This window comes from Larimichthys crocea, chromosome III (genome assembly GCF_000972845.2).
Source record: "Larimichthys crocea isolate SSNF chromosome III, L_crocea_2.0, whole genome shotgun sequence".
NCBI classification, from domain to species: Eukaryota; Metazoa; Chordata; class Actinopteri; family Sciaenidae; genus Larimichthys; species Larimichthys crocea.
Genome location: NC_040013.1, coordinates 42,930,932 through 42,945,467, shown reverse-complemented (window position 1 = coordinate 42,945,467; position 14,536 = coordinate 42,930,932). Strand labels below are relative to the sequence as shown.

Below are 14,536 nucleotides of genomic sequence, written 5' to 3'. Positions count from 1 at the left end.
ATGATTGTGAGGATGAAATGGGGTGTACTGGAAGTGTGTTACCTCATCAGACTGTTGAATGGTGTCCAGGGGTATCAATGCCGTGCCGATCAGAGTGTCCCAGATCAAACCTTTATTCCACAGCTCCACCACTAGACCTGACTCCAGATGATTTATCTCACTGTAGAAACAAAAAACACATTAACAGCATTACATGTAGAGTAAAAGTTTAAATCTGGCATCAACATTGCAAAAAGGTCAAAGATTGGGGATTTGACATTTATAAAATTAAGAATTTCTTTAGGTACTCTTTTATTTGTCTATTTATTAATGATAGCTATTGCCATTCATGGTAACGACCCACTTTTTTACACATTTGTTTTCATTCATTTTTGTTTTGAAAGTGTGTCAACAGTGGAGAATATAAAAACACATTTATCAAAATAGGAATCATCTTGTCATCTCTCATCTTCTCCACTGCAGCAAACAGAAAATGCATGTGTGGTGATCAAATGTCTTTAATGTACAGAATAATGTATATACAAATATATTGGTGTTATTTACTATAGTAGAATTTCCATTAAATCAGCATGGTGGTTTGTTCCAAGCAACCAATCGTAACCCATTATTTCCAAAAATGATATGAGAGAACTCTACAAGCAGCAGCAGGTACATCAGGTCCATTCATCACATTTTGCTCAAGTATAGGCAAAGGCTGATATATTGTTGTACAATAATGTGCTGGACTTTTTTGTGGGTTTGTTCTCTGTTTGTCAGGGATGATGTCACTGCAGTGTAGAAACAGACCAGGAGGTGTTGTTTCACTCTCAATTTCTTAAGCGGCCATATATCTTAATCTGAACACAACGGTGTTCCTAAATGTGTGAAATCACAAAAATGCCAGATGTCTATGCTTCAGCTGATGTTGACTTCATCAAATTTTATCTGCAGTCTTTCATTCTGTCTGAAACAATACAGTATCTTTCCTCTCCCATCAGGTCAGTAAGTGGGCCAGTCTTATCCAAAAGTAGTGAGGGTGAAGGATGACAGCCAGTCATTTTCTGACAGATCTGACTTAAAGAGAAGACAGCAGGGAAACTGTCTCCCCTCCTCATCTGCATATTCATGTACTCCCATTCATATTCATACATGCATCAGTTTGGCTGTCAGTCATCTCTGATGACACTTCACAGCTGGGATGATGAGGTGAAGAGGGTGGGCGGGAAAAGCTTGTTGAAATGTGTGTGTTCGTGCAGCTGCTTGCTACACACTGAAGAAGTAAGCCAGCTTAACAACGAGTCAAGTCAAAATGACGATGTTCCGACGTGTTAGAATGATTACCATTAACCATCTCCCTTCATGTGTTGGCTTGTTTACAAGCTCTTGGGAAATATTTGGGACAATTTTGCAATCATTATCAATCAGTGTAAAAGAGATAATTTTGTGCATTAGACTAAAATGAGAAAAGCCAGAGACCTGTGCCGGAACTGTAATAAACGTTTTACCTGCACACTATTGCTAAGGTACCAACGTGTGCAGTCACCTGCAACCTGCATTTGTTATTTTTGTTTGTGTTTTGGACCCAAACAGTCAAACAGTGTGCATAACAGAAATCAGCTCCAAAACATATCTGCTTTCAAATCACGAAAGTATTAAACACTGAATGATGAGTCTAAACCTTCAAACATGGTAGCTTATTTGGACAGTTACTATGTTTTCTTAGCAGACCTTGTTCTTGTCACATTGAGGCATTGTGGACACATAACATGACATCAGTCCTGGAAGAACTGGCATAAAAGAAAGAAAACAACCAAAGAAAAAAAAAGAACATGAAACATAAAACCTCAAATAGGATTATAAATGGGTCTGACATCCATCTGCGCAGTCGGTCTCCAACCTGCCTCTGACTCACAGTCCAGATGTGCATGTATGTGTGTGTTTGTGTGTGTAGTGGGAAGTGTAAGTTTGAGAGATCTTAAAGCTTTACATCCGATTCTGGCATATGCCCTCCATCAAAGCCCATCCATTATTGAGGGAATAGTTTGTGTTGGGACTGAAATGGTGTATTTCTATCATACGCAGACAAATACATGTATGCACACCTACACACGGCAATCTTGTTTTCAAGAGCAGAGAAAGAAATTGAAAAAAAAAAGGTACATTAAGAAAAAGGGGAAAGTAAAGTGTGTGTGGTCACACTGAGCACGAGGCTTGATGGAAATTATAGACCAAGAGGGAAGATTGGGGGAACTTTGGAGAACAACAGGTAAGAGTCACAGGTGAAGCACAACTTTTTTTCATCAGCTTTCATATAAGGAAAGCTTTACATAGGCAGAAAAAACAGCTCTTCCACCTCGTGTATCAATTTATAACATTTATTTTAAGTATTTTAATTAAAATTTGTTCATCCTCAATATGTTTGATTGATATTTTCTACTTCTTTGGTGTGGTAAAACACCACTAAACACTGAATATTGTCATATAATGTTCTGCCATGCACAATAATTATTGTGTTGACGGTCTTAATATAAATCTTCTATCAGTTACTGGTTATGAGGCCACTGTTGCATGGCCAATTACTATTTTGCTAGGTAGGTAGAAAGGCTTGTGTCATCTTGTGTCATGAGTACTATTCTCATTCTGTTTCAGTTCAAACTAAATTTTCCTCTGACTTTTATATACCCTTAAAAATTAAATGTTATTATATTTCCTGTTGGAAATTGTCAACTTTTTCTGTAAATGCTATCATCAAAGATTTGATCTAGATTTTCAGTGTGTATTTATCAATATATGTATAAATGTTTATATTTTGCACTAAAGTGAAACTAAACAAAGTATATGAATGCTGCATTCTTATCATATAAAAGTGTGAAAGTTTCCCTTAAACATTGTAATTACAACTGGGAAGCTCTGAAGGACTTTTCTGAAAGCTCCTGTACAGTATATCCAACATGACACTGATAACCAAATCACAGATCACCAATCACTGACATTGGAAATGGATGTAAAGATCCATATTATACTTTCTTTAGCAGCACTGAGAGTAGTGTTGACACAGCAGGGGAAAATGCTGTGATCAGACAGCAGTGAATCATTCCTGTCATTATAACTAGATAAAGTCACTAGCCAAAGACTAACAGTGGTCGATGTGGAGGGATGAGAAAAAGGTCACAATTTAGAATTTTTTAAACTTTTACACAACTTAATTTACAGAGAACTGTAAAGAAACCGCAGACGATGACCTAAATCAAAATAGAGGCTGTCAGACAGAAAGACTACATCCAAACAGTGATGGAAGAGAAGTCTTAAGGGCTTCTCACCATTCGAAAATAGAAGGAAAAACAGAAACACAAATATTTGGGGAAAAAAAGAAAATTATAAAATTAAATTCTTGCAAGTGACCATACCCTATTAGGATTAGGATTTACTACAATTTAATTTGAAAGAAAAACTAATTTAAGCTCTAAATAAAAGAAATATAGGGAAATGTATGAATTTAATATTAGTATATAGAATTAAATAATAGTTACAGTACAGTTAGAGTATGTTACCCTATGTATGAGATCTCTGAACTTTGTCAGTCAAGACATCTAAAGATGATGAGCAGCTGGTGAGAAGAAGCAGATGACATGTGACACAATACTGTAAATCAGGTGAAAAGATTAAGCCCTTCAGTAGCATGTGAGGACAGTAGTGAGACTGACACACAAACAGAAACATGAGAAAATGTGAGAGGTAGAGACAACAAACAAAGCAAGATATATGAGATATACAGTAAGATGTCTTGCTAGCCTTGGTGAACATCATGCCTGTTGTGAACAAAAAGAAAGAAAGACAACAGCAAGAAAACAAAAGAGAGAATACAAACAACTGAGTCAGACATAGAGAGACAAGCACGTGAGGCCTAGTGACCCGAATTGTAGAGGGATCAACATTCAACTGCTTATCCCCCTTATCCCACTAGCTACCCACCAATTAGCCATCATGCACACACACACACACACACACACACACACATACACACAGACCACTGATGTATCAAACCATCAGATATCATGACTAGACATGACAATGAGGCAGAGGATAAGCAGATACTGCAATTAACAAAAATGTGGCATGATATGATTACAAAATGGAAGCTGTCTACATGAACATGAGAGAAGATTAAATGATTCATATGAAAAATAAGTATTCCATCTTGTTATGAAAAGGTAAGAAACTATACAGTGAGTAGATGAGCAATGCATCCAGCAAGAGAAACAAATATTTAAAGATATATATTAAAAAGCTGTAGCAGCGCAACCTCATGAAGATTGTATTAAGGTGGTATTAAAATTATCATATCACATTTTTCAAGTGGACAATTTGAGCCTGTTGTTGTTATGCACTCTGGCAGTAATGTTGCATTTATTATTGACGAGGTGACTGGTCTGCCAAAGTGGAAGTCATGGAATGTCACATTCCATCATTGCATCATTTGACGTTCATCAAATAACGACCATATCACACACACCAAACACATCACAGACGGACAAAGCTGTTGATGAACGGTAGCTGGGACACACAGATTGGTATTAAAAGAAGACAAACTTTAAAGCCCTGATAGTCACCCCAGATTGCCCATTGCATTTTAGCTCATGAGACTATAGTGCTGATCTGAATGAACAACATGCTGACAATTTACCCACCCAAAAATGAATTAATTAGCTTCAAGTCAATCACAACAGCAACCTTTGATGATAGTCTACCCAATGGATTGGTCAACTACAGGTGCTGCAGCTTGTAGAAAATAAGTTTTAGTTGAAGACTCTGCAGTCTTTGTCACTTCATTGTCACAGAAAATGTTCTCTTTTTGCCATTTTCTAAATTTTAGAAGAATATTCTTTCCTTTCACAAAAAGCATATTCATTATAAAGAAGAAATGTTTTCACCTCAGAGAACTTCAATCAAAGGTTTTGCAGAGAAACACTGAAACCTTCACTTTTCCAGACAAACAGTAGTGCAATACCAAGTGTCTGTGCACTTTGTCTTCTTTGCTTACAAAATGAGCATAATGAATTGGATTATAGTATAGTTTTTGGGGCAGGTGTTTGGCGGGTAAGCCAAGCTGACAGCAAATAAAAAAAGATGTGGCTGTGTCATGTCCTTTACATTCTAGATAAATTAAGAGAATTTAACGTTTAGAGGAGCAGACCAAGATTTTAAGGAGGAAAAAAGAGCAGCTTGAGCTGGAGGACACTGAAATTGAAGCCTTAACTGCTAGGCTAGCAGTGCTGCAGACCAGTGACAGTGGCAGTGTTTCGGATGGACAATCTGATGGAATGAAGTGTTATTTTAAGAAAGGATCTCAACTTAAAGACATGCCTACATCTCTCACTCTACATGGCAATAAATATCAGCTTCAGCATGAGCAGTCCAGCCAACAGTATATGCCTCAGCATGAACATTCAGTGCACCAGTCAACTTTGGATCCCCTGGAGAGGCAAACGAGGCCAGAAATGTTTCAAATCTCTTTACCTTATCAAGGCAATAATCAAACATCAGGAAATTTCTACAGTTTGCTGCAACAACAAAATGAAATCACAACACTCCTTGTTCAAATGCAAACTTCTCAGTTTCTGCCTCACAGGGAAATTCCGGTTTTTGATGGAGATCCTCTGCAGTTCAAACCATTTATAAGGGCGTTTGAATATTGCATGGAAGCAAAGACTAATAGTAGAGGAGACTGTTTGTATTATCTTGAGCAGTTCACCAGGGGGAAGCCAAGGGATCTGGTACGCAGCTGCCTTCATTTAACTCCAGATAGAGGTTATGCTGTTGCTAAGCAGTTGCTTAAAGAGCATTTTGGAAATGGATTAAAGGTAACAGCAGCTTATATAGAAAAGATCACTGGATGGCCAAGTATAAAATCTGAGGACATTAAAGGACTGTACCTGTGCGAATGTTCCAATGCTATAGAGGAACTACAATACTTGGAAGAGCTGTATTGTATGAAAACTGTGATTCAGAAACTCCCATATAAATTTAGAGAAGAGCATGTGACATTTTGGACAGCGAGGATCGAAAAGCTTGTTTCACTGACATAGTCAAGTTCATTGAGCAACAATTCAGAATAGCTTAAGATCCAGTCTTGGGTGACATACAGGACACTCCACTTGTTAAAGGAGGAACCAAAAGCAAGCCTCAAACGAAATCACAGTTCAAAAGAAACAGTTTTGCAACTCATGTGTCAATTACTGATGAATTTAAAACAGCTTGCATAAAGTTCAGAAGGAAGTTTTCTCCTGTACAAAGACAAACCCTACTACCTGTCTATATTGTTCTCATGGTCATGCATTGGAGCAGTGTCCACAACTGGGAAAAAAGGAGCACAGGGAAAAGCTAAACCTTCTAAAGGAGAAAGGTCTTTGCATGTGCACAGGGCATTTAAGCAAGAACTGCGACAGGTGCATTACTTGCAGACATTGCAACCAAGGTCATCTCAGCATTTTGCATATTGAAAAAAAGTAAAGGGTTATCCATGGATATACTGAACTGTCAAAGAAAAGAGTCGAAAGTTGCACCACCACTTCAACTTGTGGTCATACAGGGGCTGGCAGTGGCATTCTTCCTAACTTGCCTGTACAAGTAAAGTGCACAAAGGGAAATAAGGCGATTGAGACGTACGCTTTTCTGGATCCAGGAAGCACAGGCACCTTCTGTTCTGAAAAACTGGCAGACAGGTTGAACATCAAAGGACGAAGAGCTAAAATCAATCTGCGCACCATGGGGCATAATAAGGCAGTATCAAGCTGCATCGTAAATGGCCTGGAAATCTCTGAACTTTCTCGCAAACACTTCTACTAGCTTTCTGATGTGTTTACCCAAAAGGAGATGCCGGTGTCAACAGACAACATTATCAGTGATGAGGAATTGGGTAAGTGGCCTTATCTCAAAGATATTCAGATTCCTCGGATAGCAGCTGATGTTGACTTATTAATTGGTACCAATGCCTCCAAACTGATGGAACCGTGGGAGGTGATTAATAGCCATGGAGATGGACTGTATGCTGTCAGAACCTTACTGGGGTGGGTGATTAATGGTCCACTACAAGGAAACAATGACAAGCAGAGTTTGAGTGGCTGCCCTGCAGTTATTGTTAACAGGACTGTTGAGTAATTGTTAATCAACCAATACAACCATGATTTTAATGAAATGACTCCTAAAGACCAAGAGGAGATGTCAAGAGAAGGAAAAAAAGTTTATTGGAATCATGGAAAGCTCCGTTCAGCTTCAGAAAGGTCATTATAAAATGTATTTCCCTTTCAAAAGAGAAAATGTCACCATGCCAAACAACCTCTGTGTTGCCAAGCTACGTATTCACAGTCTGAAAAGGAAACTTCAGAAGGATGCACGTTTTCATAGTGAGTGCATAAACTTTCTTACTGATGTCATTAGCAAAGGATATGCTGAACCAGTGCCACAACATCAGTTGGAAGTTGAGGTTAAGCCTTAACCTCATGTGTGGTATATACCTCACTATGGAGTTTACCACCCAAGGAAGGGAACATTACGAGTTGTGTTTGACTGTGGAGCAGAATTTAAAGGTGTCTCACTTAACAGTCAACTGGACCCTAACCTGACCAGCTCATTGGTACAGTAGGAGGTCTTATGTGGTTCAGACAGGATCCTGTGGCAATAATGGCAGACATACAAGCCATGCTCCATCAAGTAAAGGTGGCGGATGAACATGTGGACTTTTTGAGATTCCTGTGGTGGCCTGAAGGTAACCTTGAACGTGGTCTAGTAGAACAACGCATGACTGTCCATTTATTTGGGGCAGTATCTTCACCCAGCTGTGAATGCTTTGCTTTTAGGAGGACTGCTGAGGATAACCAAAACCAGCTTTCCAGCAGAGGTGACTGACACAGTAAGAAAGAAACTTTTATATGGATGACCTTCTGAAGAGGGCAGACCACTACACCCTCCATCAAAGCCCATCCATTATTGAGGGAATAGTTTGTGTTGGGACTGAAATGGTGTATTTTTATCACAGACATATAAATACATGTATGCACACCTACACACAGCCATCTTGTTTTTAAGAGCAGAGAAAGAAATTGAAAAAAAAAGTTACATTAAGACGAGGGGAAAGTAAAGTGTGTGTAGTCATGCTGAGCATGAGGCTTGATGGAAATTATAGACCGAGAGGGAAGATTGGGGGAACTTTGGAGAACAACAGGTAAGAGTCACAGGTGAAGCACAACTTTTTTTTTCATCACAGGCAGAAACACAGCTCTTCCACCTCATGAATCAATTCATAACATTTATTTTAAGTATTTCAATTAAAATTTGTTCATTGATATTTCCTACTTCTTTGGTGTGGTAAAACACCACTAAACACTGAATATTGTCATATAATGTTCTGTCATGCACATTAATTATTGTGTTGATGGTCTTAATGTAATAGATATAAAGTTCTATCTATCAGTTACTGGTTATAAGGGCCACTGTTGTATGGCCAATTACTATTTTGCTAGGTAGGTGAAAGGCTTGTGTCATCTTGTGTCATAAGTACCATTCTTATTCTGATGGGCTCAAGGTTAATGCACCATCCATGAACTGCAACATCCCCAGTTCTCATCCAACTTGGGAACTCTGTCGTATACAATTCCCCATCTCTGTGTTTCTCCTTCTTTTTCAGATGTCTATGGTTGCTATTAAAAGAAGACAAACTTTAAAGCCTTGATAGTCACCCCAGATTGTCCATTGCATTTCAGCTCATGAGACTATAGTGCTGATCTCAATGAACAACATGCTGACAATTTTCAATCTGATTTACCCACCCAAAAATGAATGAATTCACTTCAAGTCAATCACAACAGCAACCTTTGATGATAGTCTACCCAATGGATTGGTCAACTACAGGTGCTGCAGCTTGTAGAAAATAAGTTTTAGTTGAAGACTCTGCAGTCTTTGTCACTTCATTGTCACAGAAAATGTTCTCTTTTTGCCATTTTCTAAATTTTAGAAAAATATTCTTTCCTCACACAAAAAGCATTTTTATTATAAAGAAGAAATGTTTTCGCCTCAGAGAGCTTTAATCAAAAGTGTTTCAGAGAAACACTGAAACTTCTTCACTTTTCCAAACAGTTACAAAGAGTAGTGCAACATTAAGTGTCTGTGCACTTTGTCTTCTTTACAAAATGAGCATAATGAATTAGATTATAGTAGTTTTCAGGGCAGGTGTTTGGCGGGTAAGCCAAGCTGACAGCAGATCAAAAAAGATGTGATTGTGTCCACGTCATGTCCTCTACATTGTAGATAAATTAAGAGAATTCAATGTGTGAAAAGAAAACAAAAGTTAAAAAGATATAAAGTAATGTTACTCTGGCACTGTTGTCTTATATACTGTCATATTCAGCTCAGTCTAAGTGATCCATCACATAATGTGGGGCGCAGCATACATGTAATAATGGGAAAGACTCCCACAATCACTAGTTGCAAGTATTATTAGTCATATGACACAATGACACAATGAGTGTAATTTATACACTTGGCAAGTATTTTTTTTGTGTTGAGCTAGACTTAAATAGAACCCAGAGTTGGTAATTTAGGGAAAAACAATAGCGGGGAAATTAGCATTTAATTATGGTGTTTAATAAATAAACTTTAGTTAACATGAGGCATACAAACTTTTTTCAGATAGTCAGAAACATTGGATATATTGTAGCTTTCACAAAAAATGAAATTTCAAATAGTTATTCCCAGTTGATGTGAAATGTCTTTACAAATCAGAAACTGGAAAATTCATGTTCTGCATTAGGCTCAGATGATGTTATAGATCCCTAAATTCATTGCAATTGTACATTTATTAACAATGATTTTAATATTGGATGTTAACATTTACTTTTATAATCATCGTCTAGATGAATCCAATGAGAAAAGGCATCAGAAAAATATCTCTTAAAGTATCATCTTTACTTTAATTTGCCTAAAAATGTACTTCCTGTTGAGAAGAGACACTACAAAGCAGCGTGTGAGAAACCCTCCAGCCTAAATGGATGGCTTGCAGCTGGAACAATCACAGTTCCTGAAAGGTTAACAGCCAGCAAACAGTGAGAAAGTGTGTGCTAACAGCAGGTGAGAGATTGAGAGTGAGGAGCCCTGAGTGTAGCCCGGAGTACTGTTACTAGTCTGCACTTTCCTTTTATTTTTAGGCAGTAGTATAAGGAGGTAAGATAGGCGAGTACAAGCCAGGCTCAGTCCAAACTCCTCTCTGACTCAGGCGGAAAATGAAAGCCAAATTTCACTCTCCCTCCAGCTCTGTTGTTCTCCCTCTCTGTCTATAATCTGCAATATGTCCATCTAGGCCAGAATGACAGCTGCTAATCCAACCAGGAAGCCTCTACCTGACCGCTGATATATAAAGAGCATGATATATGCAAGGCACAGTTCGCTAATCGTAAGCTTAGGACACTCACGCAATCCCTTAGTTTATGAAGGCACCACTGGTCACTGAAAAGAAGAGGAATTTAAATAAACTTCCAGGTAAAGTCACTGGCTATACTTTATGAACCCTCAGCTAGGAAGAACTACAAATTTAAGCCACCTACTCTTTTACAGAGGAGACTGGTTTAGTTAAATCCCAGAAGGGTCCAAAGTAAAGAGTCACAGTGTACATCTGGCAGTCTCTCCCCACCACACAACTGAAAGAAGGTCGCCTCGAGTTCCTGAGCAATGACTGGAGCCCCTTTTGTATCAGATATATTTGTTGGTGACACATTCAGCAATAATGACAGCAAGTGTTTCATTTATATTTAGAAAAGAAAACCAAACCATTTTTTTTTTTTTTTGCTCTTGTGTTGTTGGTATACTTATCATTATTACTTTATCTTATATACTAATAATATATAATAATAATAATATTATAAAAATAATAATATATACACAGTTTTGAGGTGAAGAAGACAATTAAAGGTCCAGTGTATATGATTTTAATGTCATCTAGTGAATATCACTTTTTGCATTTTTTCTTTGTTCATCTATTGAGTGGCCATGAGTCTGGGGCTTATCCCAGTTTATGGCAATTAAAAGTTTCTAATTGACTTATTCTGCATGTCTTTGGAGAAACACTTTTCCATTCAGTAAATGTAAATATTTCTACATTCTGATATGTTACACCATACACACAATAATGTATTCTGTGTCCTGTAAATCAAACCAACACACTAAAATCCTTTTTAAGCACAATCTGAGCACGAAGTTGTGCTGGCATTGTTGACAAAATGTTTGTCTCACTCCTCTTCTTGAGACCTTTTATTCTGGGAATCAAACTCAGTCACAGTTCCTAGCCGAAACCTCCAACAGCGCTTCAACGCAGCATGCTGCTGCTGCCCCCCATCGAGCCCGACTGCCACTAATGAGACTTCGGAGCTAATTAGTCACTTAGCATAGGAGGCTGTGGGGTTCCTTTTGTATATAATCATCAACATCTTTTCGATTATTACGGTCATATTAAATAATATTTTACTTCAGTTGAACTCTTGAAACGGAATAATTAAACAGAATCACCATCTCACTGTAAAACATAAAACATGATGCATCTATTTCACTTTTAGTAACAGTGTACACAGGAAAGAACAGAGAAGTGTGATGTGTTGTTTATTCTTTGTTTGAAGCAATTGTTTTTCAAAGAGAGACATGATGAAAGTGAAAATAATAGTCTCAGTGGACCTGATAGAGGAAAGTGAGGAGAGGAGAGGAGAGGAGAGGAGAGGAGAGGAGAGGAGAGGAGAGTCTTATGTAATAACATGGATCTACAGTCAATCTCTCCAATCCTTCTAATCAAGTCTAGGGGGATCAGTCTGCAGGAAAGATCTGTCATATTGTACAGTACAATACTTTATCTGTCTGCGTGTGGGTGCATGTACTTGTGTGTGTGAGTGATAGTGAGTGAGACAGACAGACAGACAGACAGACAGACAGACAGACAGACAGACAGTGAGGGGGATTAGTGTGAATGCCTAATGCCTGTTTTACAATATTTAAAGGGAAAGCTATTTTGTAGAAGGCCTCTCATATTGTAGACAACTATAATTTGAAGCTATTCAGCATCAGTCTGAATCATGAAGTGGTATCATCTCATGTCCTTTAATTGATGCCCTTTAGATTGCTATAATAATTTTAATATCTGTGTGATCACTGGTAGGAAAACTATTCTTTTAGACACAGGGAAGGATGAACAGAAACTTCCAAATGTAAATGTTGTGTTTGCAAGAACTCCATCTGGGCACACGTGAAAATCAAATAAACTGTAACCAGTAGACTCTCAGTGAAGCATTAATCAAGCTATCAATCATCAATATCTTGAAAAATACACAAAATTGAATTCATGTCCCTTGCATACCGTATATTGACCAATTGCAATCACTAAGTTTTAATGTAGCACAACTGAACTTCTTGAACAAATGAGTTCGACAAGAATTTTATATTATTACAGTAAAAATGCAGTAGATGATAGATTAAAAAAAGAAATCACTGCGTTAACTATGTGAAGTGAAAATAGCCCGGTACAAGACATCTACACAAAAACCAAGAGAAAAACTGGGTTATATAAAGCAATATCCAAGTGAATTAGTCAGTTAAGTTTTGATAAGTCACTTTCTATCTCTGTACCTGAAGCACTGTGTCAAGACCTGTCAGTACTGAAGCACAGAACAATACAAGCAGGGAATAACTTCAGCCAGCTGAATCAGAGGTCAGGTTACAGGCTTGAAATGACAAAGCAAAGAAAAAAGAAAGAGAATAAAAGGATGATAGCACAGAGTAAAACCACCTCGAAAAATTCAATATAAAAGAAAATGTATTTCTCTACTGCTCAGCCAGATATAACCAGTCAGACCACCAAACGATGAAAAGGACAAGTCTTCAGCAACTGACAAAGGAAAAGGAGTGACAACCTGTGATATACTACTGTATGGTACATTTACTGTATTGATATGGAGCGAGAGACGTAGTCCCTCATCCTACATCTAGTTAACCCAGAAAGAAGTTGATGATGATGATGTTCGAGTTAAAACTGGGCTACATTTGGCTGAAAAAAAGTTTTGTCTTTTGGTGCTATGGATGGTAACATCACCATCACATTTCATATCCACAGCTTTTGAATGGATTGTCACCACAGGATGAATTACAATCATTCAGATTATCCCTAACTTTTTCTTGGGCACCATCACATTTTTGTTTCATCTATCAGCATGTTAGAATTCTGATTAGCATTTAGCTCAAAGTGCCCCTGTGCCTACGTACCCTCATAGAGCTGATAGCATGACTCTTAGTCTGATTTAACTATTTGTTACATATAACAATTACATTGAATGTATCTCATGTTAAAATATAGCCAGTTAAATGCCACTAAAACAAGATTCAATGTAGATCAGTCAAATTCAGCCCATGTTTTAACCTAGACGTCTAGACTGTTCTGTTACACAAAAACCTCTCGACAACACTCTGAAATGTACCAGTCCATTTAGCTGAGAAGAGAGCAAAGCCTCATTTTTGTAAACATTTTTGTTTTGGAGGACAGAACAAAAACACCTAACATTAGGCCTGTCTGGCTATCATAATGTGTTCTCCTATTCATCTGGTTACATGTCCAGTCACCAACAGATGACCACAACATCCCCAAAAACATTTTACTCAGAAATGGAGAAAAAAAAAAGTGAAGAGGGATTTCTACATCAGCCTACATCTGTACTTTTACTCCCCAATGGAATCAGGCTGGCCTGGACAATTCATTAGATTTATCACTGACTCATCCACTTATCTGAGCTCGGCATGTAATTTCACTTTCCATCCATCCTACCTGCTCCAACTACAAATTCCCATTTAGTACCCTTTGCCAGCCAGCCAGGCTGGAGTCCCACAAGCTCCCTTTCAATTTCAGTAAGGCCTATTAAAGCCAGCTAGCTAGTCAGCTTGCAGTGGATACTTGGCCTGTATTCATCTAAGGGCTGACACACACTCCGAAGCTTCAATTTCTCTCTGCATTTGTCTTAATACATCCCAAGAGGTTGGTGCCAAACATGCTATTGCTGCTAATATGTGACACTGAGCCACTGAACCAAAAAGTGAGAAGCAACTGGAATAAACTGGAAATTATGGTGACAGTGGAATTCATTTCAGCTGCACAAATTTGGAGACATTATGAAAATGTATCTTCATTGTATTATATTCAAATATATCATTGTCAGCACATAAAAACTTGCAACCTTAAATTTGCAAAGACAAGAACTATAGACTGAACATACAAAGGAAAACTGTATCATCATCATTGATCATTTAACTATGGCAACACAGGTGCAACACTGCTTGGGCAGATTTTTGCTACATGCAAAACACAGTGTGCGTGATAAAAATGTTTTGTATATTTAAAGGTCTATCAGGACTGTGTCTGACATGTTTATCATCATGTACTACTTTGAAGAACTACATACCGGAAGAAGAAAGCTAAATTAAAACTGAAAAATATTTGCCACTTATTTCAAAATGTAAACCTAGAGAAGATACTATATAA

At 37.8% G+C, this 14,536-nt stretch overlaps 1 protein-coding gene across 1 annotated transcript in view; it reads right to left on the bottom strand.

The window, feature by feature from the left end:
* The window catches only part of LOC109139006 (protein unc-13 homolog B), a 105,410-nt gene that overhangs the window by 66,570 nt on the left and 24,304 nt on the right, over positions 1-14,536 (bottom strand). The window contains exon 4 of the mRNA XM_027273847.1: positions 43-160. Within this exon, the coding sequence (XP_027129648.1) occupies positions 43-160 (118 nt within the window). The remainder of the gene's footprint in view (positions 1-42; positions 161-14,536) is intronic.